The sequence below is a fragment of the Calliopsis andreniformis genome, chromosome 3, assembly GCF_051401765.1.
Source record: "Calliopsis andreniformis isolate RMS-2024a chromosome 3, iyCalAndr_principal, whole genome shotgun sequence".
Taxonomy (NCBI): Eukaryota; Metazoa; Arthropoda; class Insecta; order Hymenoptera; family Andrenidae; genus Calliopsis; species Calliopsis andreniformis.
In genome coordinates this window covers 28,767,554-28,794,922 of record NC_135064.1, presented here as the reverse complement: position 1 = coordinate 28,794,922, position 27,369 = coordinate 28,767,554, and the positions used below count along the sequence as shown (strand labels likewise).

General features: G+C 38.9%; 3 protein-coding genes across 4 annotated transcripts; all 3 read right to left on the bottom strand.

Annotated features, from left to right (window-relative positions):
* Nucleotides 1–3,689: 3,689 nt before the first annotated feature.
* Nucleotides 3,690–17,131, bottom strand: LOC143177377 (O-acyltransferase like protein). Its single transcript, XM_076375252.1, has 11 exons — nt 16,879–17,131; nt 9,017–9,228; nt 8,335–8,552; nt 7,658–7,743; nt 7,201–7,394; nt 6,631–6,966; nt 6,337–6,536; nt 5,997–6,138; nt 5,720–5,909; nt 5,482–5,624; nt 3,690–5,403 (listed from the first exon to the last, which is right to left on the bottom strand). The coding sequence occupies exons 1-11, from the start codon at nt 17,129–17,131 to the stop codon at nt 4,849–4,851; spliced, it is 2,529 nt and encodes an 842-aa protein (XP_076231367.1). The 3' UTR covers nt 3,690–4,848.
* A 4,383-nt stretch (nt 17,132–21,514) lies between these two features.
* On the bottom strand, nt 21,515–23,340 carry Dak1 (cytidine/uridine monophosphate kinase Dak1). 2 transcript variants are annotated; one of them, XM_076375267.1, is made up of 3 exons: nt 22,942–23,340; nt 22,676–22,884; nt 21,515–22,391 (listed from the first exon to the last, which is right to left on the bottom strand). In XM_076375267.1, exons 1-3 carry the CDS (start codon nt 23,033–23,035, stop codon nt 22,113–22,115), a joined length of 582 nt encoding a protein of 193 aa, XP_076231382.1. In that variant the 5' UTR covers nt 23,036–23,340; the 3' UTR covers nt 21,515–22,112. The 2 variants fall into 2 exon arrangements, with proteins under 2 accessions (XP_076231382.1, XP_076231381.1); XM_076375266.1 differs by having other exon boundaries at nt 22,676–23,340.
* A 1,185-nt stretch (nt 23,341–24,525) lies between these two features.
* LOC143177376 (uncharacterized) lies at nt 24,526–27,065 on the bottom strand. The gene is made up of 3 exons (XM_076375251.1): nt 27,006–27,065; nt 26,665–26,854; nt 24,526–26,432 (listed from the first exon to the last, which is right to left on the bottom strand). The coding sequence occupies exons 1-3, from the start codon at nt 27,063–27,065 to the stop codon at nt 24,526–24,528; spliced, it is 2,157 nt and encodes a 718-aa protein (XP_076231366.1).
* Nucleotides 27,066–27,369: the final 304 nt, after the last annotated feature.

Genomic DNA, 27,369 nt, shown 5'->3' with positions numbered 1-27,369 from the left:
TTTAGTTGAGGTTCATTCTTTTTGGCAGCTGTTTCTTTAGCTCTGCTCTAGTCAATCCTACCGCGCCGGAAGCCACGCGTATTTATTTCAGTCGGAGCAGGTTGTAGTTATTTTAACGTTCATTTCCGCGTTATTAATCGTCCTTATTTCTAGAACTGAGCTATATGTATGTACACACGCGTAGAATTTCTATCAAATCTAACAGCAAACACAAAGCGTATATGTGCCATAATCACTCTCGCACAATCAAAGGATCGAACTTCCATGTTTGCAAACGAAAATTTATTAATGAATCTCTTGTTTGTAGGCTGCAACATGAAAATCTTCTTCGTAAGAAGTGCAACTATATCGAATTTAACGGGGGAAGAAAAATGAAAGAGAGCTACAGACAAAAAGAAGAAGAAGAAGACGAAATCGCTGGTTACGCCCCATCTCGAATTACTTGTAACGAGATCGTTGAAGCGGTGGGCGTTAATCGGTAGGATCTTTTACACGAAATTCGATACAGATTTTTTTCTACAACTAATATTAGTAGATACAATACAATACTGAAATACAACTTATACTTAGGCAGACCTCTTTACGGAGTCTCTTGCAGCATACCGACCTTCCTCTCGTACTTATTTTCTAGATTTAAAAAATCGTAAAATTAGTCACGGCAATTGAACTCCAGACGCTTACCCGTTACATAAAAATGCAAAAGAAGAAAGGGTACCGTTTGGTCGTCGCTTTTGTCAAGGTCACTCGGGAAGAATAGACGGGTGATTTGGCGCACGTGCATGCCAGATATCAAGACGGAGCAAGGTTTCCCGGTTCGGGGAGGCTCGGGGATGACGAAAACAGAAGGAATCCTGGTCGGGTATTGTGTCCTCACAGATGCATCTCGAGGAAGTCGTGGGTGCATTGTACGTCCCTCGGTGGCCTCCGGTTACACTTTATTGCGCTGCTTGTCTTTCTTGTGGCGCGCGACACACGTTTCTTCGATTTAAAAGGAAAGTCCGAAAAGTATAGGGCAAAGACGAACGTCGAGGGAGGTCGGCGCCAGTCCCATCGCGCGATCCTTCTTTTTCCCCATCGATATCGCCAGCTCAACTATCCCCCGACCCTCCTGACCCCACCACGCCACGCCTCGGCCCGCCCCGTCCCACCTCAGTCCACCTAACCGCGACTCGACTCGACCCGACTCGACCCGACTCGACCCGATTCGACCAACTTCTACATGCGTTCATCGAAATCGGTCTACGGGAAATTGGAGAACGACTTGGTACCCTCGAAATTCGAGACACCGAACAGAAGCAAAGTATTTCTACAATCTGCAGCGACGGAAGTTGAATTTGCATTTTTTTAGCTTTTGTTAACAGAAATCGATGCTCGATGTTAGAAAAATCCTGCGTTCGTCGAACGAATCATTGAAGTCGTGTGCCCATTGTTGGTTTTCCCTTCTGAGCGAACCGTGATAGGTGTTCTTATACAAATGATATTTCTAACAGCCAAGTTAGAGAAAAGTTTACGACCAACATCTGTTTACAAAGCAAACTTGACGAATTTTGAAAAGACAGCCTTTCGACCTTCGAACGACGCACCATAAATTCGGTAACGGTAGGTAAGTGTTCCCGTTGGCTGAACTGTTAGTTTATTGTGCATGCTAATAACGCGTGAAAAAACGGCCAAACGGTTGAAGAGAGGCAGAGTGAAGGCAGGGGCACAAATAAAGCATGAAAAAGAATAGGATGGGACGAGGCGTTTCTCCTGTTGCGTTTTCATTGCGGAAAAACGGCGGGTTCGCAGATGTCGACCACACGTCCGATAGTCTGGGAGACGAGGACGATGAGAGTGAAATCCATTCCCTGTGTTTGTCGCAGCGGGACGTCTCCGTTTGGTCCTCGTTCCGCTGCATCCCCAGCGGGGCACCCCAATTCACGCAATCACGCCCTGCCATGCCACCGACTCCTCCGCAATTACTAAATGTGTTATGATATAGCGGTCACCGAACGACAACGATGCTTATACCGTATACCATTACCACCAATATCTTTACGAAACCTGCTTTGGTAAGTACCGCTTCCAGAATCAATTGGATTGCGTCAATGACCGATAAGTAGGCACTTGATCAGATTTCATCGCGAAAAATAATTCAGTCCTCTTGACTTTTTTCGATTCGTACCAGGCTTAGAAATTTTATAGATCTATACTGATATAGATGAAATGTATATCCAATCGACCAGCTAATTATGTAGGCATGTCTCTCGAAAGGCACTTTGAAATGGTCTGAGACAGAAGTATGCCGATGAAACTGCGTGACTCGTTTTCCCACGGAAGAGAAAAAGTCCCAAGGGCGCTTTAAGCACGTGTTGCAACTGTACTTGCAACCCTTCAAACGGCACCGTTCATCTTCTTAACTATGCTATTAAATTCCCACATATTACTCGCTATTTCGACGACGTTTTTATACTACTTTTATTCCCATTTCTATACTATCAGCAAATGAGAGGGTGAAATGTTCCATCGTCTTATTAAACATATTCTTTTTCTCTCATTAATCATAACTACGTTACATTCCTTGACTTTTTAAGTAGATATAAGCTCTGCAAGTGTCTCTCTAAACTTTCAGTGATTCTTTTAACTACTGAAATTTGAAGAATTTCAAGAATGGTTTTCTACAGCTAAATTTAAGTTGATGGAAGAGGAGTAAAATGAGCTAAACTTCAAATTGAGAAATTTGTAGAAAATCACTTTCTCGAAAAACTCCTGTGCATCTCTATTTCTTCCACGGACAAAACAAGTGGTTCATTCTCTTCTCGGTTTACTGTCAGTTGCCTTAATCTAGGATCTCTTGCAGCCGACCACAAGAAAAGTAGTAAGAAAAAGGTTTGACGAGGTAAAAACAGTGGCCTAACAAAACAGTGACACGAGCCCTTTCACTCTTACTTTTAGCAATTTTTGCTTTCTTTCATCTCCATCCGAAATAAACGATCGATTTTCTTCCTACTGATTCCGAAACACCTTCTAAAAGATTCAGTTCAAATAGTTAATAATTAATAGAATACTTCGTGCCATTTTTTCTTTAAAAGATATTTACAAATTATATCTATTAGTTTATTGTTCTCATATAAATACTACGCAACAAATAAGGCATTCGTAACAAAAAATGTTTTCTTTTGGAGAAAGTATAATAATAATAGTTTTTCTTTTTTTTTCAAATTCTTGGGTTTAGCATCTATTATCTATATAAGTAGGTAGAATTACAAGATTTAATATTAGACATTGGTAATACTGTAGTTTACATATGATTAAAGGGCACTAAAGAACTTAAATAATAGTCTAATAAATATTGAATAACAAGTTAATCAATTTTCTTATACTAACTTTAAAACTTTAAGCAACACTAGTAACAACAACAGCAACAATAACAACAACAAACAATTACTTATTAAAAAAGATAAAATCCTTATTTACAAAATGGCTCACAACTATTAGTTAAACTCATCGATATTCACCTTCTCCTTTTTACTTGCAGACTTGCACGTTACATTTAGGTAATTGTAAATTATGTTGATTGTTGTCATTGTAAGAGACAAAAAACGGAAGAGAGCTTTATCTCAAATGTTTCAAGGTTTTACGAATATTTATAAAATTTGCTGATGTTCAGTTTCATGAACTAATTGTAGAAAGGTAGTAATTAGAATAAATGCTGCTTAAAGCTGATTATATTTAACGATTGTCATGAGGTTGTTGACATTTTCACAATTTACTAATACGTTCCTTTTATAAAAAGACTCGCATAGCATAAATTTCTTGTCCCGCAATAATATTGAAATGTCAACGGATCAATGTCCAATTCTAGTTGCATTGTAATCACGTTTGGACGAAACGCTAATGAAATGTGAGTCATTCTGAAAATGGAACTAAATAGATTGTACATTAAGTAAGAGTTGTTGAGAACAGGACGGAGAACTCGGTACAATAGTTGAGGCGAGAACATTTAGCCGAAGAGACTCTCGGTCAAAAGCGTCTTTTCTTATTTAAAGCTGCATATTAGCAATAGCAAACTCTGCTATTGCGAACAGTCGAAAATAGGTAGATTTAGACAAAATGCGAAATTTAATGAATCTCATCATGACTCAAATTTGAGTCGATTCTCATCTGTTCTCGATAATAATCTTACAACTACACAAAATAGCTCAATATAATTACAGGTATGTATGTACAGTATGCATACATACGTCGCAAGATAAATAATCATAAAAAAATTCTTTTTTCACATGCCTTCTTATTTCTCCTACTCATATGATGGAGATACGTATTTAAGAATGACATCAAATTCGTAGGTATATTCTAAGCGTTTTCGTTACGTTCGATGATACCAGCCATCGAGGGCCGCCATGTCATTAAAAAGTATAATCAAATTGTATGCAATACTATATACATGTACTACTTTCACAGTTGGGAATCGAACGTTCAATGAATGCTTCGAATGGTCGGCAACCTACAATTGTCCTGCCTTGTTTAACCCCAATAACTTCGCTACATCTCTTTTAATTGTTAGAGGGTCATTGGCGATCATCGCAATCGACAATAAATGTCTAGCAATAGCATTATTCATGATTGACGCCACCAGAATGTTCGTCTGAGTAGCTCGACAAAGTTACCAATCATCGACCAAACTAAGCTTTCGATCAATATCCAAAGATCGATCCAACAAATTCTCGTTCTCTCAATAGTCCAACGATTAAGGTCGTTCCTTGATCTTCTATCGTCAATACCTCCAACAGTTTCCTCAGGTTGGTATAAATGAATGCTTGACCCGCAAGCTTGTTCACTGCTGTTGGAGAAAAGTTGCTTGGTCCATCAACTACCGTTTAACTTGTTTGCAGCGGAAGTGAAACCATCTGTTCGATTTGAATTTTCGTTTAACATCGATTCGTAATTTCGAGTCAATTTGATCTCTACTTTCGATTGCGGTGCATCCTCGGAGTCTGGATCGTATCCGTTATTCCGATGAACGTTCTGCACTTTCGATTTGTCGATCGTGTAATTGAACAGACATGTATCGTCCTTGGAACGGCTGAGATCCTGCGTAAAATTTGAATCATATATTCCCTGCTGGTAACTCACATTCCCCGCAGAATCATACACGCTGTCTCCGCTAGACTTTCGCTTGAAACTTTCGTCGAAGCTTGGAACGATTGAGGTAGAGGATTCTTCCTTGGATTCGTAGAACTCCTTTCTGGAATCGGTGGAACCGAACAGATTCTCTTGATTCGATTTAGACGACAAATTGGACTGACTGTTTCGGTAAGAAAATAACATACGATCCAAAGTCATAAATGGCATTTCGAAGCAGAGGCTCCACAGCACGGAAAGTATCATCGTGAGGCAGAGGTTGCTGCAGAAGCTGCGAAACTGCAATTGATCGTCATTGGAGTTAGCTTGTGCCGACTTTTTTATTTTTCTGTTTCAATTTCAATAACCATTACTTACGATAGACATCGCCGAAACAATTCCGGGGGTTCGCTCTGAACCAGCCACTGTCAGGAGGAATACGTAATGGCACAAATAAGCGCTGTAAGTCAACTTGCTGAAAGGAACCCATCCTTCCCAGGAAAGACACTGGCCCAAAAAACCTAAAACGTTCAAATAGTTCATTGAGATTTAGTAAAATTTCAATTGAAATTGTAAACGAACGCGTTCGCGTGTTCAAAGAGAAAACGAAGTGTACCGGCATATCCGTTGACGCAACAATAAATGATCCAAGAAAGAGAAAAGACAAACACTTGTCTATGGAATCCTGCGTAAAAGCTTGCCTCCAACTTATTGTAAGGATGATCATCGAAATACATCCATCGAGGACCGACGACCACCATATAGCCGGAGACGATAGCAATTAACCATCCTAGCGTCACGTAAATCTGAAGAAATAAAAAGTGGTTGAATATTTTCGTGAGAGAGAAACTAGGCGGACTCGGTAGAGACATCCTCTGCACATGTATACTTACTGGACGTATTTTTACTTCTTGATTCGATCGCATTCGATTCTTATAGAGAATGTATCCGAGAGCCAATCCAATGATGTAAGCCCCGTATCTGCTGTAAATCCTCGTGTAAATCTGCACGTAAACGTCTGCAACTGCTGTGGGGCTGGCCATAAGAAAAGCGAACACTGATTTATCCAATTCGAACGTTCGATTTTATTTTAATTGAAGAATGAAAGTAGAAAAGAGGAAAGATTTCGAAGGGCAAGTGATCAGAAGCGAAACTAATCAGACGTAGCGGGCAAAGAATGAACAGAGGGAGGAAAAATGGAAGAAGAAACGTTTGGTAGAATTGGCCACCTACTCCTTGTAGTAGAGCATAGTTCCGGTGAGCTCCAAGTTGAACGTTATTAAAAATGGTACAAGGAGGGAGATAACGAGGCCGAATGCAAACACTAGCCAGAAGAAGATTTCTCGCGTTAGCTTCAGCATTGGGTACAAGAAAATTGGCGATAACCAGACCAATTGCATATCCATTGCCAAATACCAGGATTGAGATAGACACTAAAAAGAATAATCGAGAAATAATTGTTGGTCGACGACAGATGAAAAAATGAAAAAAATGAAAAAAAGAATTCTTGTCTTCTCGTATACGTACGATCCTTGGTAAGTTGACGTAATTGTTCACGTAGAGGAGATTGGTCCACCAGTTCTCCCTGCAGTAGTCCCTATTTTCGCCAACCCAAACGTTCCATCGTGGACCGCTTCCGACTTTGTAAAAGAGGGTAGCGTAGAAACCAATCATCATCGCATACGCCGGTGTTAATCTTACGTAGCGATGTAAATAAAGCCCGATCACATCGAAACGTCCTTTTGAATCATTTTTATTCTTTATCAACGTTGTGTACGCCAATAGTATTCCGCTTAGCAGGAAGAACGTATCGGTGACTATGTTTGCGTTTAGCACCAACAGGTTTGCCCAATTTTCGTGCATCTTGAACGTCAAACAATTATTCGTATGAAACCTTTCGAAAGTCGTGAAAAAGAGTTGAAAAGCAGTGTTCTCTCGAAGAAAAGAAAAGACGAAAGTAGGACATCTCAAATAAAATAGAAATATTCATTGACAGCTCACAGAAAGTTGACCTAGCGTCTTTTCGTAATCCCTGAGAGAAGAAAAGTTGAGTCGTATCACTGCCCTATGGCGCGGAAATGATGAGTCTTCTCTTACCCGTGGAATCTCGCTCAGGTTCATCTTAACGCCGACGACCTCGCAGTAATAGGTATGACCGTAAATTATCCAACACATGCTGATGTATCTCAATCCATCGAGACACTTGATAGAATCTAGCGGCCTTTTCGTTCGTAACAAATTTCTTCCGTTCGTGTAAACCGAGAACGAAGTGAGAAGAGTGTGTTTCCTATCTGTAAAGACGCAACCGGTTAAATCTCACTCTCGTCGGCAATATTCTGTTTATTCGTACACTACTTGAACCAGATCCGAATGACGACAGTAGATTACATACGTAAGTAGGTAGCTAATACTTATATTATACATTGCAGTCGACATTAAGGATATACTTGATATTAATAAGCTTGCAACGAGCACTGATCATTATCACTCAAATATCAATAAATTTATGGAAAACACGTTAAGTGTGAAAAGAAAATTTTGTAAATACCTGTACGTTTCGGCGTACCTGGAGGGCCCCGTTTAGCGATATCGTAACTGGTGCTGGCAATAATGATCGCCGCGAATATCGCCAATATCGATCTGGAAAGAAATTCGACGCAACCTAGATAAATGTGTTTTGCGAATTAAGTGATTTTACATATTACAGAATCGTCTAAAGAGACTGTTCGAGAAGGTCGAGAGGGACGAGCAGAGAGGAAGAAAGAAAGAAAAAAAATGAAAAACCTTATCGCCTGATTAACCATTCGGATTTGTAAAAACTGCTTACGTTACGCAAACTTCTGAAATGTGTGTATCAGTAAACTGTGCAAGCTTCAATGACCTGTAACACATTTATCGGTTACTCAAACCGAAAAATGTGCAACATCGTATATAGTTCGATCGTTTTTATAGCGTTAGCGTCCTTGCTTTCGTCATTATTAGTGTTCAGAACCAGAAGGAATAGCGCAAGAATAACCTTGATCGATCGTTACGTGTGTCGCAATGGGCTAAACGAATCCCATCCAGCGATTTATGAAAAGAGTAGAAGACGCGCAAACATCTCTTGGGGCGAAATATGATAAACTTGTAGTTGATGTGAAATTTAGCCTCGTCCTCGAGCTACTCGTCGAACAAACAACAACGTACTCGAAAGCTATGGATAGTGTAATGCAACGCGATAAGAGTATTTACATGTAGATCCAGTCGGTTAAGTCGAAGACCAGCTGATTCGTTTCCGCAGTATGACAGGAACTCTCCGAAATGTTCACCACCATGTCCACGCGACCTTCTACCTTCAGAGGGTCGAGCACGATCTCCAACGCTTCTTGGATTTCCGTGTGACTACAACTTGATGGCACGCACCACATCCATTCATAAATTAGCGTTTTCCCAGACGTCCATTTTACGCCCTGAAACATTTTTCCGAATTGAATTCAAACCTGATCATTTATTCCTCCGACCACGACGTGAAACCTTTCATGCAGAGCTACGCGACCGTGAAGGAAAAAAGGTTCAGGAAACTCGAATCGAAGTAGATGCCTATGTACCAATGTAATCCGATCAAGTTTACCTTCGATAAAAGAAATTGTAGATCAAAGATAGAAGATCACTAGGTCGGATCGAATAGTTCGATAACGATAATCGTTAGTGGGATCGGCTAGCTATAATGTATCCGTACAATGACCGATAAGATGTGAAATGAGCGTGGATTTAGCTGCGTTGCGTTGCCGTTGTCGCGATCAAGAGGAAAACGGCTTCTCGTTTAAATGATAAAAATAGAGACGAGTTTTTTTTTACATGAACGCGACAAAACGCGTACCTCATTTCGATAGGTCAGAGGAAACGGTACGCGAATGAAGGAAAACTGACTCACCGAGGCGATAGCTACGTTGAGAAAAAGATCACCCAGATCGCGTTCCTGTCGTTCACCGGTGTCATTCGTGATATCGAACTGCACCATGGCGCTGCAGGCCTTCCCATTGAATCCGTGTCCGCTTTTCACTTGCAAGCACTCGTCGTAATTGCCCAGTTGCTTATAATTGCCCATGATTACGCCCGATGGAATTTTCACGGACGCGTCGTACACTGGAATTCAAAGGAAGGTCTTTGCACTTTCCTCGCTTCGTGTTTCAAGATGATTTCAAGATGATTTATATTTGAAACACAGACGTTAATGATGTGATGCTACGAATCACCGAATAGGAGTATAGAACGTTAATTGACGTAACGTAACGGATAATTTGAAATATTCGAGGATCCTGCCTGGCCGCTCGCACGTGCCACTTGCTTTGGCATTTAGTAATTACTCGCGGTTTACTACGAATCCAATGGAACCGGTCGATGTTGTTGTACCGCGAACAACCAACACGTCAAGGAGTTCTTCTGTCCTCAATCTTCTCAATGATAACACCACTCCGGTTTTTCAAGAAAATTCTTTTACCTTTTCACGGTAATGCAAACGCCAACGCAATGAAATTCAATCTTATAAAAAATTCTTCTTCTTGCTACGTCGAAGAAGATACACATACATACCTAGTCGTTTCAGCTAAAATGGAGTGATCGCATCTTTGATAGAACATACAATAGATATCGATACATAATGCGGAAGTGCAAAGCGGAATCGTAGCGCCATAGGCGGCGCTCGGCGGGCGTGGGGCGGGCGCGGCGCATGATGAACATTGCGAATTGCGCGTAACGTGAATTGCGAAACGGGTCGGCCGATAAAAGCCGATAGAAGCCGATAGGGGAAAAAATCTGGGCGAGATAGCTGGGAAGATTTTTTCGGTGGGCCGATAGAGAGAGGAGAAGGAGAGGAGGCGTAGAGGGTCGTCGAATCTGAAGCTCGCGAATCTAACGACCGCTGGCAGATAGACGAAGACAGGATGGGTATTATCTAGACGAAGCGCGCTGATAGTCGTGTAAACGCACGCGCAACAGAGTTACATAAATGCCGCGCGGGTGTTGCGCAAAAGTGGAATCGGAAAAGTGCGCGAGGGGACAACAACACAACAGCGTCTCAGCGACGCGAGTTCGCCAATGACCCAACCAGAGGTTTCGCATCGATGAAAATTTTCCGCATCCTGTGACCGGGGAATGCCACGGCGCGCGGCGCGCGGCGCGAAGACCTTCAAACGATCGTTCACCCGCACAGTTTGCTGTCTTTCGACCGAGACCGTATCGAGATCGTCTCCAGTTTCCTCTCTTGCCTCAGAATGCAACTTCGAACCTTAAAATTCTACTTCGCGACGTCGCGTCGCACGTCAAAAGATGTGACGCTTGCGTTTCCCACAAATATTTCTTTTTTCCGCCAGCACCAACAACGCAATACCTCCGCCGATGAATGCGCATACAAAAGTCCTCGGGAATCGTAAGATCACAAAGAATCAACGTATGAAATGTCAATTGTGTCGCATGTTCGATTAGGTAGAAAATTTTCCTCGGGTTCGTTCGATCGATAGGACGAAAATATTCATGCTGTCGTCATCGGTGGAAATGTTTCGGAGGGAGGAAACGAATTCGTGACGTTAGTCGTGTCACCTCTGAAACTGTGCATCTAAATTGTACGTAAACCGATGCTTGAAAATAGCTGTTGGCAAAAAATCATTTTTCGTCTCTCTATACCTAGATATCCTATTTATCGTTAGTAATGATAAAATCGCATTAGCGTTCCTTCTTCCAAACCGATTCTAATTACGCGATTTCTGTACTTTGTTTATCGGTAATATCATATTGGAAGGATTCTAACTGTGAACGTCTATGATTCGAAAGAAGAGAAAAAAGGAAGGAAGAAAAGTATTAGTTTTTCTGAACCTTAACGTTAACATTTATTATGTAGATCTTTATCTCTCTGAAACCTCGCTGACATCTGATATTCGAAATTCGACTTCACAGAGATAGAAAAACAGCATTTAACCAGCCTTGAAATACACCATGACGTTCAGTAGTGCACTTTGGTCGCTGCTTTTTATATGGAATTTCACAAATGCGACCTTCGAATCGTTCGATTCGTGAGAATACGCAGAAAGTAAATGAAATTCGAGAGACGGCAAACTTTTTTTAAATATTTGATCGATGGGATTTTCGAAGAAGAAAAAACCACAAGAAGAAAACGACACTTTAGTTATTTCCCTTTGGGATATTTATGTACGAGATACATATAGTCAACTGAATAAATTTGTATGATTTCTGTCGGACAAAAGTTCAGTCACAACAAAGCACAGCAACGCTTTCGATGAAATCCTAATCGAAAAGCGAAAAGTACACACAGAATGTAATCGTACGAAGGGCGTGCCAGCAGAAGTAGAGAAGAATAAAATAAGAGAAAAAGCATGGGAAGAAGATTCGCATTGACGGTGTTACGATAGCGAGTTAGAAAGAGGAAAAATCGATCGATGATCGATGCTCAGCCAGCGAGAAGACTGACTTCGATACACAAGGACGGTCATCGGCACCAACGCTATTCCTTGTTGACCTAATTGCGTGCGACACATGACGCGCATGCCGATTCATCGATTCGTTCGAAACTTTCGCGTTTCTATTCACGTTTCTATTCTCTGTTTCTGTGGTTGCACGTGTTTCGATCGTATCGCTTCCTCCTCTGCCGGTCTCACGGGCACTTGCTATCGTCACGATGCGATACTCCCCTTTGATGTATCTATGTAAATGGTTCCTTGCAGCTTGCGCGACAGAATCGAAGAAAAAACGATCGGTGGAAGAATTTTGATGAAATCGCAGCCGTCGTCGCGCCATCGCAGCTATTTCGTTCGCTGCAATTTGAAGACGATTGGAGGTGACGCGAGGCAACGCGAGGCAACGCGAGGCTACGCGACGCATGCCGTAATACGTCGACATGACACCTTGAAACGCTGATGAGATTAATGGAGAGTTGACACTGAGATGAACCTGTATCCAGATAGTGCGATTTGATCGGTGTGTGTTCATGCGAATTACCTTAAAGCCGTATACAATATACCGCGTTAAATTCTCGCGTCTTCTCACTATATTTACCTTTATATTGATCCCCCTTTTATAATTCAATCATTCAGAAAGCAAATAAAGGAATTGGGACCAAATAATACAACTGTTGAAATTCAGTTGAATATGCATCTATGGATAGATTTACTGCTCAATTGTTCATAAACGATTGTGAGCACCACCCTAGATTCGTTGGATTATTCTCAGGTTCTTCCAAGACATGCGAAATTTGTCATGCAGACGATTGCTAAAAATAACTTCAACTCACATACCTACTTGTACAAGCAAAAAACCTCAGAATTGCAACGTAATCCTAATAAAAAAAGATTGTTCCTTTTTCCGAACTTCTGTCGCTCGCTCAATCCCTGTGTCATCGATGTTGCATCGCTAAAGTTTAAAGCTGAACGTTCTTTTTAATCGGCATTCAAATATAGTATCGAATCAGACATAGAACTTTACATATTTCAGCGAAATTCGATAAACTCTTCTTTTTTTGCAAAATATGCAGTGTGCATCAGCGCTAAACATTATGCAACTAACGCGATCTTTGATGAATATTATCAGAACAGAATGCGCAAATTTGCGTTTATCGTGGTGTTAATAGATTTACGGGTCAGAGAATCGTGGTGTAATTAAAAGCCGACAAGACGTTGTTTTTCATCACTTCCAGGGCAGGATATTGTTTTGCCTTCGCCGCGTCATTTTCTTACGTTCTAATCGACGCTTTCATTAACTCGATTACAGTCACGATTGTAAACACAGTTGTTAATTTTCCCTTGAAACACTAATTTAGCGATTGATACAAATTCAAAGTTCTGCCATACGATTTCGTGCAATATTACCGATTTCCACAAATTTACGAGTATTTCTTTCGGTTCTCTTCACAGCTTCCATCACTTTTTTCATCGTTATTACTGTCATCCTTGCCAAATTATCGTATGTTTCAGGTACCTTTCCACATTCGCCGATACACGGTATCTGAAGTATATGTAATGGATGCGTATTAAGAATAAATACGTGCGATTTGTGCATAAAAGGAGTAATTTACTCCTTTTTGTTGAGATGTTTGATGAGATATTTGTGCAAATGGCCGCAATAAATGATAGAAAGGAACCATTGAACCATCGAGAAGACGACAAGGTGCGAGTGAGCATGGACCCCTGTGGTCAGCGTTTGCCAAGTTGACTATTGTTCAAATATGAAATTTTCATAAACAACAGTTTCGATGATAATAGTTGGTTCGTAACATTGAGACTTGACCCTAACCGGCGTCAAGTAGTAGACAGACACGTAATCGCGGGTAAGTATAACAAATGGCGCTACGTGAATCCATCATCGTTGAATCACGTAACCCGTCTCATCGGAAAAAACTCGGTTAATTTTCGAAGTCGTCGATAACAATTAATCTTTCAACTTGCACAGTTCACCAGGGTCAATGATTATATATTTCTGCGATTTTTGCGCATCATCATTGGCCAACATTATCCTCCGGAAGTGCTCGAAGACCATGTACATGAACTTTCATCAACGGAACCATGACTCGAGAAGGGGGATATAGCAACTTCCTCAGTGCTTCAGAAGCACACTGTTCACTCATTTGTGGTATATCCTCTAAAATAGTCTGAATAACCGAATCGATTCAGATGCAACGTACATGTTACCTAGGACACGTTAAAAGACTTACTTTTAGAATTCTTATGGGTGACGCTGCAATCGTTATTCCTTTGTGGTGCAATGACAGAGTAAGATAACATGCAACCACCTGTACATTAAGGAACTTAACTTGAGAAGCTTGAGAGAAAAGTGAGCCGAACCGAAGGTAGGGCCAGATCAGTATCATTGATATGCATTGCGCGATACCGAGAATTGTAGTCAGTGCACGATTCAAACGATAATCTGCCACGATTTGACAAAGAGACTAGGACCAGAACCAATCGCCACACATCGGTCATTGACCGTTCGAAACGAAATTTCTAGTTTCGCAAGAGTTCCCAAATTTCTTTCATGGTAAGTGTGTACTAGAGAACACATTCGTCACCGATATTCCTTTCACCTAGTGTACATACACACACACACACACACACTTCAGTTCCTTTCTTCTTAAATGTCAGCAAGAACCGTTCACCCTTTGTGTTTGGCCACGAATTCTTAGTACGAGGAAAATATCTAATTCGTAGGTACGTAACGAAATAAAAATAACTCTCAGATAATATATCTCTCACCTTTACATTTAGTTGATATGCAAAACCACTTTATATAAAGCTACAGAAGAAGAAACAACATAGCTGTTCTAATGCACACTAGTAGGTACCAGTTATGTAATAACCAACGGTAGATGATTCTACGTGGAAACTAGGACGAAATTGTTGTAAGGCAAAATCACACCCCTTTTCTCCCTTTCACCAGGTACAATCTTCTGACAATATCTGATAGGTGCTATAGTAATCGACTTTTACTAATAAATATGTACAATCGTTTTCAAATCGAAAAGTGAAGACCATTTTTTTCAGCACAGCGATAACTTTTATTACTCACTTTCTATTTGGGAGTTCGGCCGCGAAGGGTTCAATGACCCGCGAAACCAATTGAGCAACTAACGAAATCGAGTTCGATACATCCGTCTCATTGGGGTCGAGCAAATACAACTACATACATATACTCGAAACCTTCTTTTCTGAGCAAGCTAACTTAGAGGACCGAAATTAGAAGCGAGATTCTTTTTATCCATTCAATGCCATCGATCAGAAGTAGTAAAGGCTAAAATTTCTTTCAGGCACATATATATACATCTATAATATAGCATTATCGAGTAAATGAAAACCGTTGGCATAACAAAAATAAAAGAAAATGTTGAAAATTAGGTGAGTATATTAAACTGCGGTATCGTAAAACAGAAAACCATTTGCAGTTAAGAATTTGATCAAATTGAAAAATAGGTCAATCTCGTCGAAACTAGCGAGATTACTATCGAGGAACAAAATAATCAAGATAAATAAGTTCATACTTAAACCGTATAGATAGGAGCGCGAAATTTTTCTGTGAAAGCGTAATAGCTGAGAAGGGTTCGCGAATCGATAGAAAAATTACCCCAAGTATTTGTGGAAAATGGCGTTATCAGCACCGGTTATTGTAACTGACGGAATAAAAATATTTTTCTTCGGATGAAGAAGCGGTAAGACGCGCTCGATTATATTTTATCGTTACAGATTATGCGCAAATGCGGATACTGTGTTCTTTTTTTATTTTTGAATTTCGTTAATTCCGCTTAAGTCGTTGCGATTACGATATTAATAATCGAGAAGGAAAAGACTCATTACTTTACTTGGAAGAATACAAAAACTGCACTTGATTTTTTCATGTTACAAACAATGTTTCCTCGAATAATTTTGCAATATCTTTTAATTACAACAAAATATGTACATACCTGTACACAAAGATACACACTTTTTTTGATTTAATATATAATTGACGACCAACAATTCTAAAAATAAAACGTGCTTGCATAAATCCGTAGGAAGCTATCCCATAATTTCGAATTAAGTGATCGCAATAAATGGTTTTCTTTCAAAGTTCATTTCTATTTCGAAAGTGTAAGAGAAAAGTAGGTACACGTTAAAGAATAACACACTCAAAAGTATAGAGACTAAAGTACCTATATCTTGAAATTTGTAGGTATTGATTTCTTTAAACATAGAACATGATAATATTCGTCTCCTCGCCTCGTAACGAATTCAGAAACGTTTCTTTTGCAAGTCTTCTTTTAGTTTCATAAATATCGACTCAGTCAGTCTGTCTACTCGAACGACAATGAAATTTATCAGAGATTAAATCCGTTTCGTTTCGTCGAAATTGAAGCCTCAAAGTTAGCTCCTCTCCTTCCACGAGATTTTCGAAAGAAACTACTTTATTGTAGGCAGCAACCAAATGTGCTGGAATTTTCTCGGTTCATCCGATAACGATTCGTCGAATATCGCGAGTCTGCAACATGTTCACAATGCTCCTCGAACTTGCCCGATAATTCGGTCAACAAACTCGCTATGCGAACCCTTAACTACATCACGAAACGCGTTACGTTTTCTCTTTTTCTTCTTCTTTTTTATCTTTCACGCGTGCATACGTGCATCTTTTCCACGATACCAACGATCCAGCCGACCTTCTTCCCAAGAATCGGACACCTCTTTCCCGCGTTCGTCTCTCCGGCTCCTTACGCTCTGCAACACTTTCGCGAGCCCCGTCTTTTCGCAAACGCTCCGATCGAAGGAATACCCGAAAAAGAACACCGTCACAGAAACGAAATTACCTACTTTTTTTTACATTTGCTCTTCAATAGAAAGCTTAATCGATTCAAATAATCCCATTGTCCGAAGAATGATCCGTTTAAATTTTAAACAGTGGAAACCACGAGATATATGTATATATTAGAAAAAAAGTCTTTCGATTAGTAGCTATTGCATACGAATATTTGGTTACTTTAAAACGTAAAGCATGCTTTACGTAACAAGTGTTTTCTTAACGCCCGCGACATTTCTAATACTTAATATTGCTTCTTTCATACAATAATTCTCTATAACGTAACGACAGACTTAGTTAACAACTTGTTAATGAAAATTTGGTACGTTTGCACATCAATCACGCCCGAAGGGCTATGAAAAAGCGAAAGATATTTTCTATAAAAAAGATATCTACTACAATAATAAAATCGATACAAGTTGTTGAGCTAATGGTAAAAAAGAGAAAAGTATCGAAAGCACACAGACTTACTCTGGAGAGCCCAAGGAGTGTATCGGGCGATTTCTTTCAGGTAAATCGCACTGTCCCTGAGACACTGGTCGGACGCACCATCGGAGGGTGCAAAGGGTTTCGCGAGGAAGTCAAGAAGCACAGTTTCCGGTTTCTCAGCAGCAGCAACCCGCGGCTGCATGCCGGCGTAGCCGAGCAACGGCAGAAGAAGCAGAGGAAGGGCAGAGGAGAGTCGTGCAACGACGGAAACCCGGTTAAAAGCAATCGAACGCATGTTGGAAGAGAGGATGATTCCTTGCCCGCTCTCTCTTGCTCTGTGACCGTCAGTCTGTCTATCTGTTGGCCGATCGGTTGGTACACACGTGTCTTTTGGGGCCGAAGCACGTGGCGCGCACGGATCACTTGTCCACTGAAGTGGTGGCTAGGTGTGCACACACGCGTAAAAGGAGAGCGTAAGAGACGTCAAAACGTGAACTGTACGTTCTGTCAATCGCTGGTGCATTTATATATTACTCGGAGCCGCTGGCACGATGATGGGGGTAAGAGCATTCGACCGACTCGATGGGCAGCAGCTCTTATCGATGCGACGAGAGGATTACGCGCTCGCCGATGTGTCTCTCTTCTCCGTCTTGAGATGCGATGGAAGAGAAGTGGGAGCGTAGTGTGGGACATGCCAGTAGGAATTCGACGATGTCAGAAAGACATCCGAGAGTGGACTCTCGCGGCCACTCCATGGGACTAGGCCACGATTTTCGGACAACTTTTTTCAACGGTAGCATTCTCCTTCGCAAACCTCTCTACTTCCCTTCAGTCGCGCCAACTACTGTTACGACTCGCCCACTATCCTTGCCTTACCTTGCCTTTATCCTTCATCTCTACTGCTCTTTATTTCAATGAACTCTGACGAAAAAGTTTTCATGTACTAAAGTTGATGGAAGTAATGTCAACAGCAGATCGTTATAAACATTAATCTTGAGGAACGGAGACACGAGACATGATACTTATAACCGTGAAGTTCGGCACAGCTCGTTTAGGCGTAAGGGAGCTAAACCATAAAGTAAGAGAAGAGAAGGGAAAGGAAGAGTATAAGCAATAGGTGCGGTGTGACTGGGAGATAGCTTGAGCGCGATCAAGGGGTTGTTGAGAACAACAGCGAGGCTTCTCTCGGTTACTTTCGGATAAACGGATAGCTTTTTAAAGCTTGATTTATACAGCTACGGAGCAATTCGTTTCCGACAAACGCATTATTGTAGTTTCGAGATTTGGCGGGATTTTCTAAACGCATCTAACGCATACTTTATAGAAACAATGAAAAAGTAAACGTGGTACATTACACATACATATTGAAAAACGTTGTGTGCGTTTCGATGTTGAGACTGACGTTGCCGAATATGAACCGAACCCGTTCGGTGCTTGAACGAATAATATATGTCGACCTTTAATCGTTTATAAATGATTAACAACGAAAAAATAATGCTGAAAAATGATGTAAGCGAGTGCTATTTGTATACATTTACAATGTACGTGTTTCACAAGCAATTTTCTTCCATGAAAACAGTACACCAGCGTAATCATTGAAACTCACGATTTGAAACGGTAATCGGCAAGATGCGATCCGCGATAACTATATTGAGCCCATAGGCTACTTCGTATAAATTTCAAGAAAATAATTGTATACCACTCGCTACTGCGAATATTGCATATGCATTCTTCTTCTTCAAATGCGTATCAAACTGTCACTTGACAGTTGAACTAAAACTTTCTTTCTGTATGAGAAGATCATGTATATACATACATATGTATGCATCAGAAAAAAAATGATTCTGTCGGTTACTTTTATCTTGATAATCTTTCGCTCATCGCTTGGCCTTCGCAGTTTAGCGGATTTTGCGTAACACGTTCACTTTTGACGGACTGTATGTAGATGTACGTATGTACACGAGGATGAAAAAGCGAAAACGATTACGCTCTAGCGATAGCGGTTCGTCGATCCTCGCACACAGTTGCGATACGTCCTCGAAGTTATTCTTACTGTAGTAACTTCAACGAAAAATCGCGATTGTGCGATTGATCGCGATACTTGGTAGTCATTGACCGATTATTTGTGATCCCACAGATAATTGCAGATAGTACTCGTATTCGCTGAAAAGCAAGAAGGTACAGAGGTCGTAAGGAGAATGACCGATAATAATTTGAACATTTTTTTGAATATGTTTCGAATAATCGATGGAGGAAAATAAACGACGGTCATAGAACGCAAAACCTTGACGCGCAACGCGAGTTAGATATTGAACGCTGATAGGAATTGTGGAAAATTTTGCTACATTTTTCCTCGAAACTCTTGCAAATATTCGTCACACGAAATCAAGTTTTTATGCAATAGCATAGAGTTCAACGCACTCAACATTCCGAGCAACGATCGTTGCAAAATTTCAAGGCTTTCCTTCGCATTCGGAAGGAATGTAATTTACGATCCACTGAATCATTTTAAGTGTAATTTTCTTATGATGTCACTTCATTCAAAAACTTCAAGTCAGCACCTTGAAAATAATGGATACGGCATCTACAAAGTATCGCTCTAAGAATAAACCGTTTTTCAAAGGTACAATCTTCTTATTCACACATACCTTTGTCGTTACCTTAATTACAAATCTTCCATAACGTTACTTTCATAAAATGGTAAGAAAAATACATTTTTCATTCGACACTTGCTACATATCTGTTAGTACCATTCTCGTTGAATCAAATAGTTGTGAATAATTCTTAGAATGCTGATTAGAACATCAACATAAATAGGCACGTGTGTGTATCGTAAGAAATGTAGCGACAAATCTTGCATTGATTTAATAGGAAATTGATTGGAATAAATAGACTTCCTTGACAGAAATATGAACTTTAGATATATGATAAATAGAACCCAATAATATAATAGATTAAACTGTAAACGAAATTACTTACACCGATACTCTTCTCGATATTAGAGATTTTCTATAAATAGGTACTTAAATCGAAACATCTAACAAGTAGGTAGGTATCTAGTAAATTCTTCGAATGTTGCGCGAAGAGCATCGATAAAAATATGATGACGAAGAATAAAAGGTGCCTTTGAAACTACGAGAATGTTGAATGAAAAATAAAAAGGACAAGATAAATGGTTCATATGTATCGAACGATGTTCGATCTCCAGACTATAAAATGATTTTCTTACGTATCGGAGTTTCTCGGCGGTCATTGGTACCTCATTAACGATACAGATTTCGGCTACCTCGATGAGAAAGTTGAAAACGGGTCGATCTGTGAACGGTGAAGGCGCAATAACTTCGAAATGACGCGACGCCGACGCGGTGGGCCACTGGATTATAATCAGGCAACGAGACAAATCAATGCTCTTTAAAATGCAGAAATCCGGTCTTTATATTTCAGTTTTTGTCTTGCTCCATGAGAAAACACAATGCCACTCGCTCATAAGGATTTTAAATTACTGAATCAGTGAGCAGAAAAAAGTCTCGTTCGAATAATTTATGTAACAATTTATAATGAATCATTTAAATAAAACCTAATGTCTTCTTCCTTCCGATTTTATACAGAATGAATTCATTAAATAATGTATCTAGGTTTTATCGATATTTTCATTTATTTATATGCGAGTTCTTTTAAAAACAAATTTAGTACAAACCTAAAAGTTATAGATATTTACACTGAAAAGAATAGTAGAATTGTATCGTCAATCACACATACATATGTGATGCATGTGTTTTTTCCCTGCTAACTCAGCTTATAATTCAGGCTCTATTGAACAACTCGTTTTCTATGCCATGTACTTATGTATGTATGTAAGTGTAAGATGTTCCAAAAACACTGACTGAGTCGCAATTAAGCAAAAACCAGAGTTTAGAGAAACGAATGAGGAACTTTAAGGCCCCATGTAGATAAACGACCTTTTGACGCATGATCATGATTTTCCGAGTTTTCCCAGTTAATACTTAGAATTAAGAAGAACAGACATACAAACATATGTAAAAAAATCGCTCGTTTTGTATACATTATCTGTTACACTTTTATTAATTCAATCTTGTTGTTTTTTAAATAATTCTATTCGCGAAATAGAAGCAGTCATTAACCCCTGAGATACTGCAAACTGACTATCACGCATGTTTTACTCAATTGCCTCATTATAGGAAACCAACATCAGATTTTCGAATTTACTAGTTTATCTAATCTGGCAATTTATTAATTTTCTTACCTCCATGTCCTTTCAAAAACACTCGATTCTTTCCGATACAAATTCAATCAAATTCAAACAAACTCTTTAACTAAATAAGATGTAATCGTTTTTTATCGATCTGATAATTCAATTTCGACGAAAATCATTTTGTATGAATATAATCTTCACGATGACCCTAGTTATGATAGAGAGGTATAGATTTCTCTCAATAAATAAATTTATAACAAATACTTATGCAAAGTAATCATCGTAATTTCAATAAAAGACGAGTATTAAATTTTTAACTAATGTACGTGTTTAATTACGTAAGGTATTTAAAATGCATCACACTGAAAATCTAAATGTAGTCTTTATTTATGTACAAATTATCTATTTGATAGAAGTAAAGTCCAAAGTGTTAACTTTTAATGGGTAAAATATTAAAAGACACAATGACCGTTGCTTCAAAAATATATTTTCAATTTGTAAAATTGACAATATTAGAAATGTTTAATCCATTTCTTTTTCCATTACTCTACATTTCTAAGATTAAGAACTATGTACAAATAATACGATTATATATATTTATTATTTATATAAACTAATTAAGTTTCCACCTTCCAGCTCTGCAATAACTCATCCAACTAGAGCACTCATTCCACAAATTTACAAACTCTGCACATAACAATGATACATACATATTATATAGAAAAATTCCCAACTTCTTTTCCTCTGTAAACAGTATAGAAGTATTTAGAGGAGTACATGTCTGAATTTATCTAAAAATTGTTGCTACATTAAAATAGCAAGTTGAAAAGAAAACACATAGTAAATGTGTATAGCGTTACCCACACCATAAAAAGTAAAAGCAAATTCTTTGAATCTGAATTAACCTAACATTCCTATAAATGCAACTAAACGCAATAGTTTTTGTTTATTTTTTATTTATTTATTTTGTTTATTATCTATTTTTTATAATAACAGTTTTAAGCACGAATGAAATACATTTCCATCTCCTAAAACTCGGTGTTAATTTTTTTCATACTTGGCATCACCATCCTATTTGGGTTAAAATTTTTACAGCATCTTCAAATACTTTTTCTGGAGATTGCATACCATCCACTTTGAAAACTAAATTTTGCTTCTCAAAATGTTGAATTATTGGTAACGTATCCGTGATGTAAGTCTTGTGCCTTTTCTCTAGGACTTTTTCATTGTCATCGCTACGTCCACTTCCAGCAGCACCTCGTTTTAAGCACCTTTGTACGCATGTTTCCTTATTACAATCACAAAATAGTACTCCCTTTACTATACATTTATCAGACATTGCCTGTAAATGAATAAAATATTTATTGAAAAACATATATATTAAACAAATTTTAGCAGAATATAATAAAATATAGTGGAAAAAATTTGTATTCTGCAATACTTTTTTGTAATATACTTTGTTGTACCACTGCAGGTAAGTAAGGTAAGTGACAAAAGAGTAACAAAAAATTAATTGTATTTTATTCTTTTTTTGGACCTCATGCATTATTTGTCTATATAGTCAACCCGAATTAGATAAATCAAACTATAATTAAGCATCAATAACATATTGATTCGTGTTATTACTTCATTCCATCCGTCGACATTATCCTGATTCCGTGGGAACCCATCGATAAAGAATCTTTTGTGTGGATTATCAGATGTTTGCATAGCACGATCCAAGAGACTGCAAGTAATCGCAACAGGCACAATCGTTCCATTCGTAATGTGATTCTCAATCAGCTCACCATACTGAGAACCAGGTTTTGCACGTTCTTCTCGTAACAAGTCACCAGCTGACAAATGTACATAACCATATTTTTCTGTGATGTATCGGCACAAAGTACCCTTACCGGCACCAGGACCGCCCAAAACGAACAAAACTTCAGGTTTTTGAACCGCTGACATTCTGAAAAATCGCAGTCCAGCTACGAGTATCTTCAGCATAAATCAGGAAACACTGTGCACTGTTTCACGTTGCCACTACGATCATATGCTATTTAACTAATAACTACACATATACTTATACACATTGTACATGCATAGCGAAGTGAACTTCTGATAACCTTCCATAACTGTTTCTTAACCTTTCCGCGCTACTTTCAAAAACCTCTGAATCACTTAGACGTCAATTAACTTTTTAAACGAATTGAAACAGTTGGTCACCCATATTGAGACTGCAAAACAGTGACTTCTTCCTCTTATTAGATTAATTATTATCCTTATTATTAAATTAGAAGCGATAATGAAAAGTCGAATAATTCCTATCGAGACTGACCGAGAGAACTTAGTTTCCAAACATCGACACTAGATAGCTCCACCATTTCAAATTCAACATTCACTGGTATGTTTCTAAACTATTATGATCATTTCAATTGCGCCATTTTTGAGAATAAACTATACGCGCCACCTAAGCGAAGTCAGTGATACTAAAGTTTTGTAATGCACCCTGAGCAACAAGCAAGTACAGACAAGTATAGAATAGATCTATCTTATTATTTTATGGGATTTTGCGTTAACATTAGTAGTTCAAGGGCTAGGATTTCTTCGTTCATCTATCTCAAGTGAGTTCCTTTTCCTTTAAATTATGGAATATTTTCAGCGTTAATTGTTATTAACAATTTCATACACGAACTCGTAACTCTTGCAGTGTGAACATCAGTAACTTCAAATCAGAAATGAAACACATAAAATTTGATTATCAAGATGCACATGGATTTATTGATATTTCAGGAATACACAGGGCACAGCACGCGAAGTACATAAGTGCATACATATGTATGTATGCTCTGTGTACAAGAAACAATTTAACAAAGAAAGTGTATTTTAAAAAAATATATATATATACTTATGTACACTTGATCGAGTTTATAATCGCATACTTGTTTAAGTTTTATTCTTATTTGTCAGTACATTCACATATTTTTATCGTAAATGTTAGAAAAATAACAGTTTAAATCGAAAATTGATAGTGTTTAGCAACACCATCATAGAGACTTGACTTTGACAAATATAGTTTTAACTTTGACAAAAGTGAACAAAACTCTCTCGCTTTGCATCCAATTATCTACTGATTGGCAAATAAATCGTGATTAAAAATACCCTATAAACATCTGTTATTTCGATTTTCATTACTCTATTCAAGTTTTATCGTAATTACCATATGTTTTATATATGCTATGGGAAATATTAATCGCGATGAAAAAACAGTGAGATACATAGCTTTGTACAAATCATGCTAAAATTACAATACGATAATCTGTGCTAGATTACAAATTTTTCAAAAATTTCCATTTCACATACACATATCTTATTATAACGCAACAACAATACCTTTAAAAAATCGGTAAAAACATACATATATTCGTAATGTCCGTTAAACAATTCGCGAAGTCATAATTTGGTCCTGTCCGTGAAAAAAATGTTCGTACTGCTTATCACGACGAAGCGCGAAAGGTGTGCCCAACGATTGATTTCCGCCTCGAAGACTTTTTCATCTTGCTCGACCTCTTCTCGAAGCTAGAAACGTCTTGGGTATCCTCCGACCAAGTACTATCCGTAACGGATCCACTAGTTCCGGATTTATCAGACCTATCAGAGTATCCCGAATCGATTACAGTAGTTTCATCAATCCTAAACAATCTTCTGGATAAAGCGTGATTGCTTTTCTTAAAAGTTGCTCCCCAAATAACCGTCCGTGAATTGTCCCCTTCGCTGTCGCTTCTGATTGGACTGACACAAGGGGATTGCCCGTTGCCAGACAATCTAGACATGATGCTGAGCAGAGAGCTGGTTCGTGGTAGTTTGCATCTGGACACTGGTATCCAGTATACAGAATCGTCGTCCTGAGGAATCTTCAGCTCGTCCTCCGACATTTTTTTTATCACCGAGACTTCAAAATCGGTCGTTTGATTCTCCACGTCGCTCCTCAACTCTGTTAACCTTTGATCCGAATCGCTACTGCTGTCTGTGTCTTTCAGCGAGGTTGTAGTCGCTGAAGACTTATCCTCGGCTTCGCTGCAGCTCTCGATATCTTCCTCCTTTCTGGTCGTCTCTGCGTCTTGCACCTCTCCTTTCTCTAACGTATCTATCAACTTCTTCACCAAGTTCTGATTGATCCCCATATTCGGCACCGACGACAACGAAGATTTAGTGGACCTTTGTGTCAACGTTTCGATGATACCTCGAACAATAGTATTTTCTCGACTAGCTGATTGTTTGCTCCTGACAACGTTCTCCAGGTCTATAGATTTTCTCCTGGAGTAGAGAAACCTTGTACACGGCGATTGTGTTTCTACCTTCATCTTCTCTTCAAGGACGGCTGCCGCATTTTTCTTCCCTAAATTTGACATCTGCACTCGAGAAAAATCTCGATCTTTCGACTTCGACTGTAATTCCTTCTGACAAGTGTGAATCTGATCTGCGGAAATCTCTAATTTATTGACCATTTCGCGGACCATGGAAGAAGATTTAGGACACGCCAGGACTGCTTTGTCGTCCTTCTCGAAAAGGATAGGATCGATTGAGTGTATGTTTCTCTCTAGAAACAAACTTAATCGCCTATTAACTAACTTTTTCGATATGTCTAACCTGGAATCGGACAACTCTTCGAACTTTGAATTGTTTTCAAAAAACGACGTTTTCTCCAGAAGACTCTGCGATAATTTCTTTGATCTAGTTGCACTGCCGAACGATTTCTCTGCAAAACTGTCTGACAATCTAGAGCTCCCCTCGAAAATAAACGATTTCTCAAGAATATTACGCGACACACCTTTCTTCGCTGGCAGAAAGTCTTCGATAACGGTTGACGAGAACAAATTAGCGGGCGTGAATTTGGGAGTTGAAGCGACGCGTACCTTAAAACTTCCTTTCATGTTCGGAGTGTTTATAGGTGATGTTGGCGTTGTATTCCACTGTACCACCGGCAATTCAAAACTCTCGTGCCTGTTTTTTCTCGTCGGTGTTTGCTGGATCGCTTCATCCATCTTGCTTGTATCATTCTTCTGCTCTGCGTTGGTCTCTATCTTCGATTTGGCATCCTTGGCGTTCAGCTTATTTCTCGTTTCGTCCGAAATGTTGATCGGTGGACCAGGCGGGAAGACGATGTTTATATTTTGAATCTTCCTCGATGGCGACATCTTTGGGAACGTTCTACTAATATTTGTTGGTAGCTTTATTTCCGGGATTGTCGTATCAAACGCTTCCTCCTCCAATGGCCACGATTTCGACGAGGTCTTCTTCTGCTTCGTTTCCGCTGACTTTACTTTAGAAACCTTACTGTCTTTTTTCTGGTTCCTGGCAGTTTCAGTAGTCGTTTTTACCGTAGGAGGCGGCACGTCTGAAACTAGATATTAATTTTTTGCAGTTTCCAACGCTAATTATTAAATATTAGATCGATGTATAAACGCAAGTTATGCAATATAACAAATTTAAAAAAAAGAGTATTTCTTTAAGTATTTTACCTTCAAATAGTTTGAATCGTTCATATTTTTCATGGATAATTTAAGGCTTTCTATCTACGAGCTTCTGTCACTTTTTTATCACACTATATGTATAATTATGTTGTCTTTAAATACCTGATAAATTGGGAGACGTCGAATCCTTTCTAAACTTGTAACTCTTCCAGGAAGGTGGACGAATTTCGATCGGTGTTACGTTGTTTAATATCTTCGGTGGATTTGAACGCTTGTTCAGATACCAATCAGGAATGGAAAGCTTTTGTAGAGATCGTTGAACCTTCAATTCTGCCTCTGTCAATTGTCGTTCCTGTGAAATAATACTCCAATTAGTGCCACAACATTTCAACATCATCAATGCAAACTATTTGAATTTCTGAAACTGACGTCATCAATTTAACATTTATATTTCTACATTTCTAAAAATGTATAATTATAAAAACAAACGAAATGAAACTTACGTATTGCTCGCAGGGAGAGGACAACATGTTGTTCCTAATCCACATCGTCGATACAGCCATCTTAATCGTATGTTATAACCGTAAAAGTACACGATAAATATTACGTATCCGAACTCTATTTGTTATTATTTATTTATTGCGTATTTCAACACTATTCATTAAAGTTTAAATCTTTAATTGGATAAAAACACTTGTATATGAACAAAAACGGAATCATCGGATCATTTCAAACACTCTGTCGTTTGTAGAATCGACAAACTTCACCGAAGTAATCATACTTGACCGACAAACTCTTCTCAATGTTTGTCCTAATACAAATGAGCCGTGAAACCGTTCCATGCCGCTTAATATACCCTCATTGCCG

Coding starts and splice junctions, on each gene's coding strand:
- LOC143177377 (XM_076375252.1), bottom strand. CDS start 17,131: ATGCGTTCGATTGCTTTTAACCGGGTTTCCGTCGTTGCACGACTCTCC. Junction 7,395..7,657: donor CCCTCCAGGTACGCCGAAAC/GTACAGGTATTT, acceptor GCGTCTTTACAG/ATAGGAAACACACTCTTCTC. Junction 6,537..6,630: donor ACGTCAACTTACCAAGGATC/GTACGTATACGA, acceptor TATTCTTTTTAG/TGTCTATCTCAATCCTGGTA.
- Dak1 (XM_076375266.1), bottom strand. CDS start 23,035: ATGCTGAAGATACTCGTAGCTGGACTGCGATTTTTCAGAATGTCAGCG. Junction 22,392..22,675: donor ATGTCGACGGATGGAATGAA/GTAATAACACGA, acceptor ATTCATTTACAG/GCAATGTCTGATAAATGTAT.
- LOC143177376 (XM_076375251.1), bottom strand. CDS start 27,065: ATGGCTGTATCGACGATGTGGATTAGGAACAACATGTTGTCCTCTCCC. Junction 26,855..27,005: donor CCTCTCCCTGCGAGCAATAC/GTAAGTTTCATT, acceptor ATTATTTCACAG/GAACGACAATTGACAGAGGC. Junction 26,433..26,664: donor GACGTCTCCCAATTTATCAG/GTATTTAAAGAC, acceptor ATTAATATCTAG/TTTCAGACGTGCCGCCTCCT.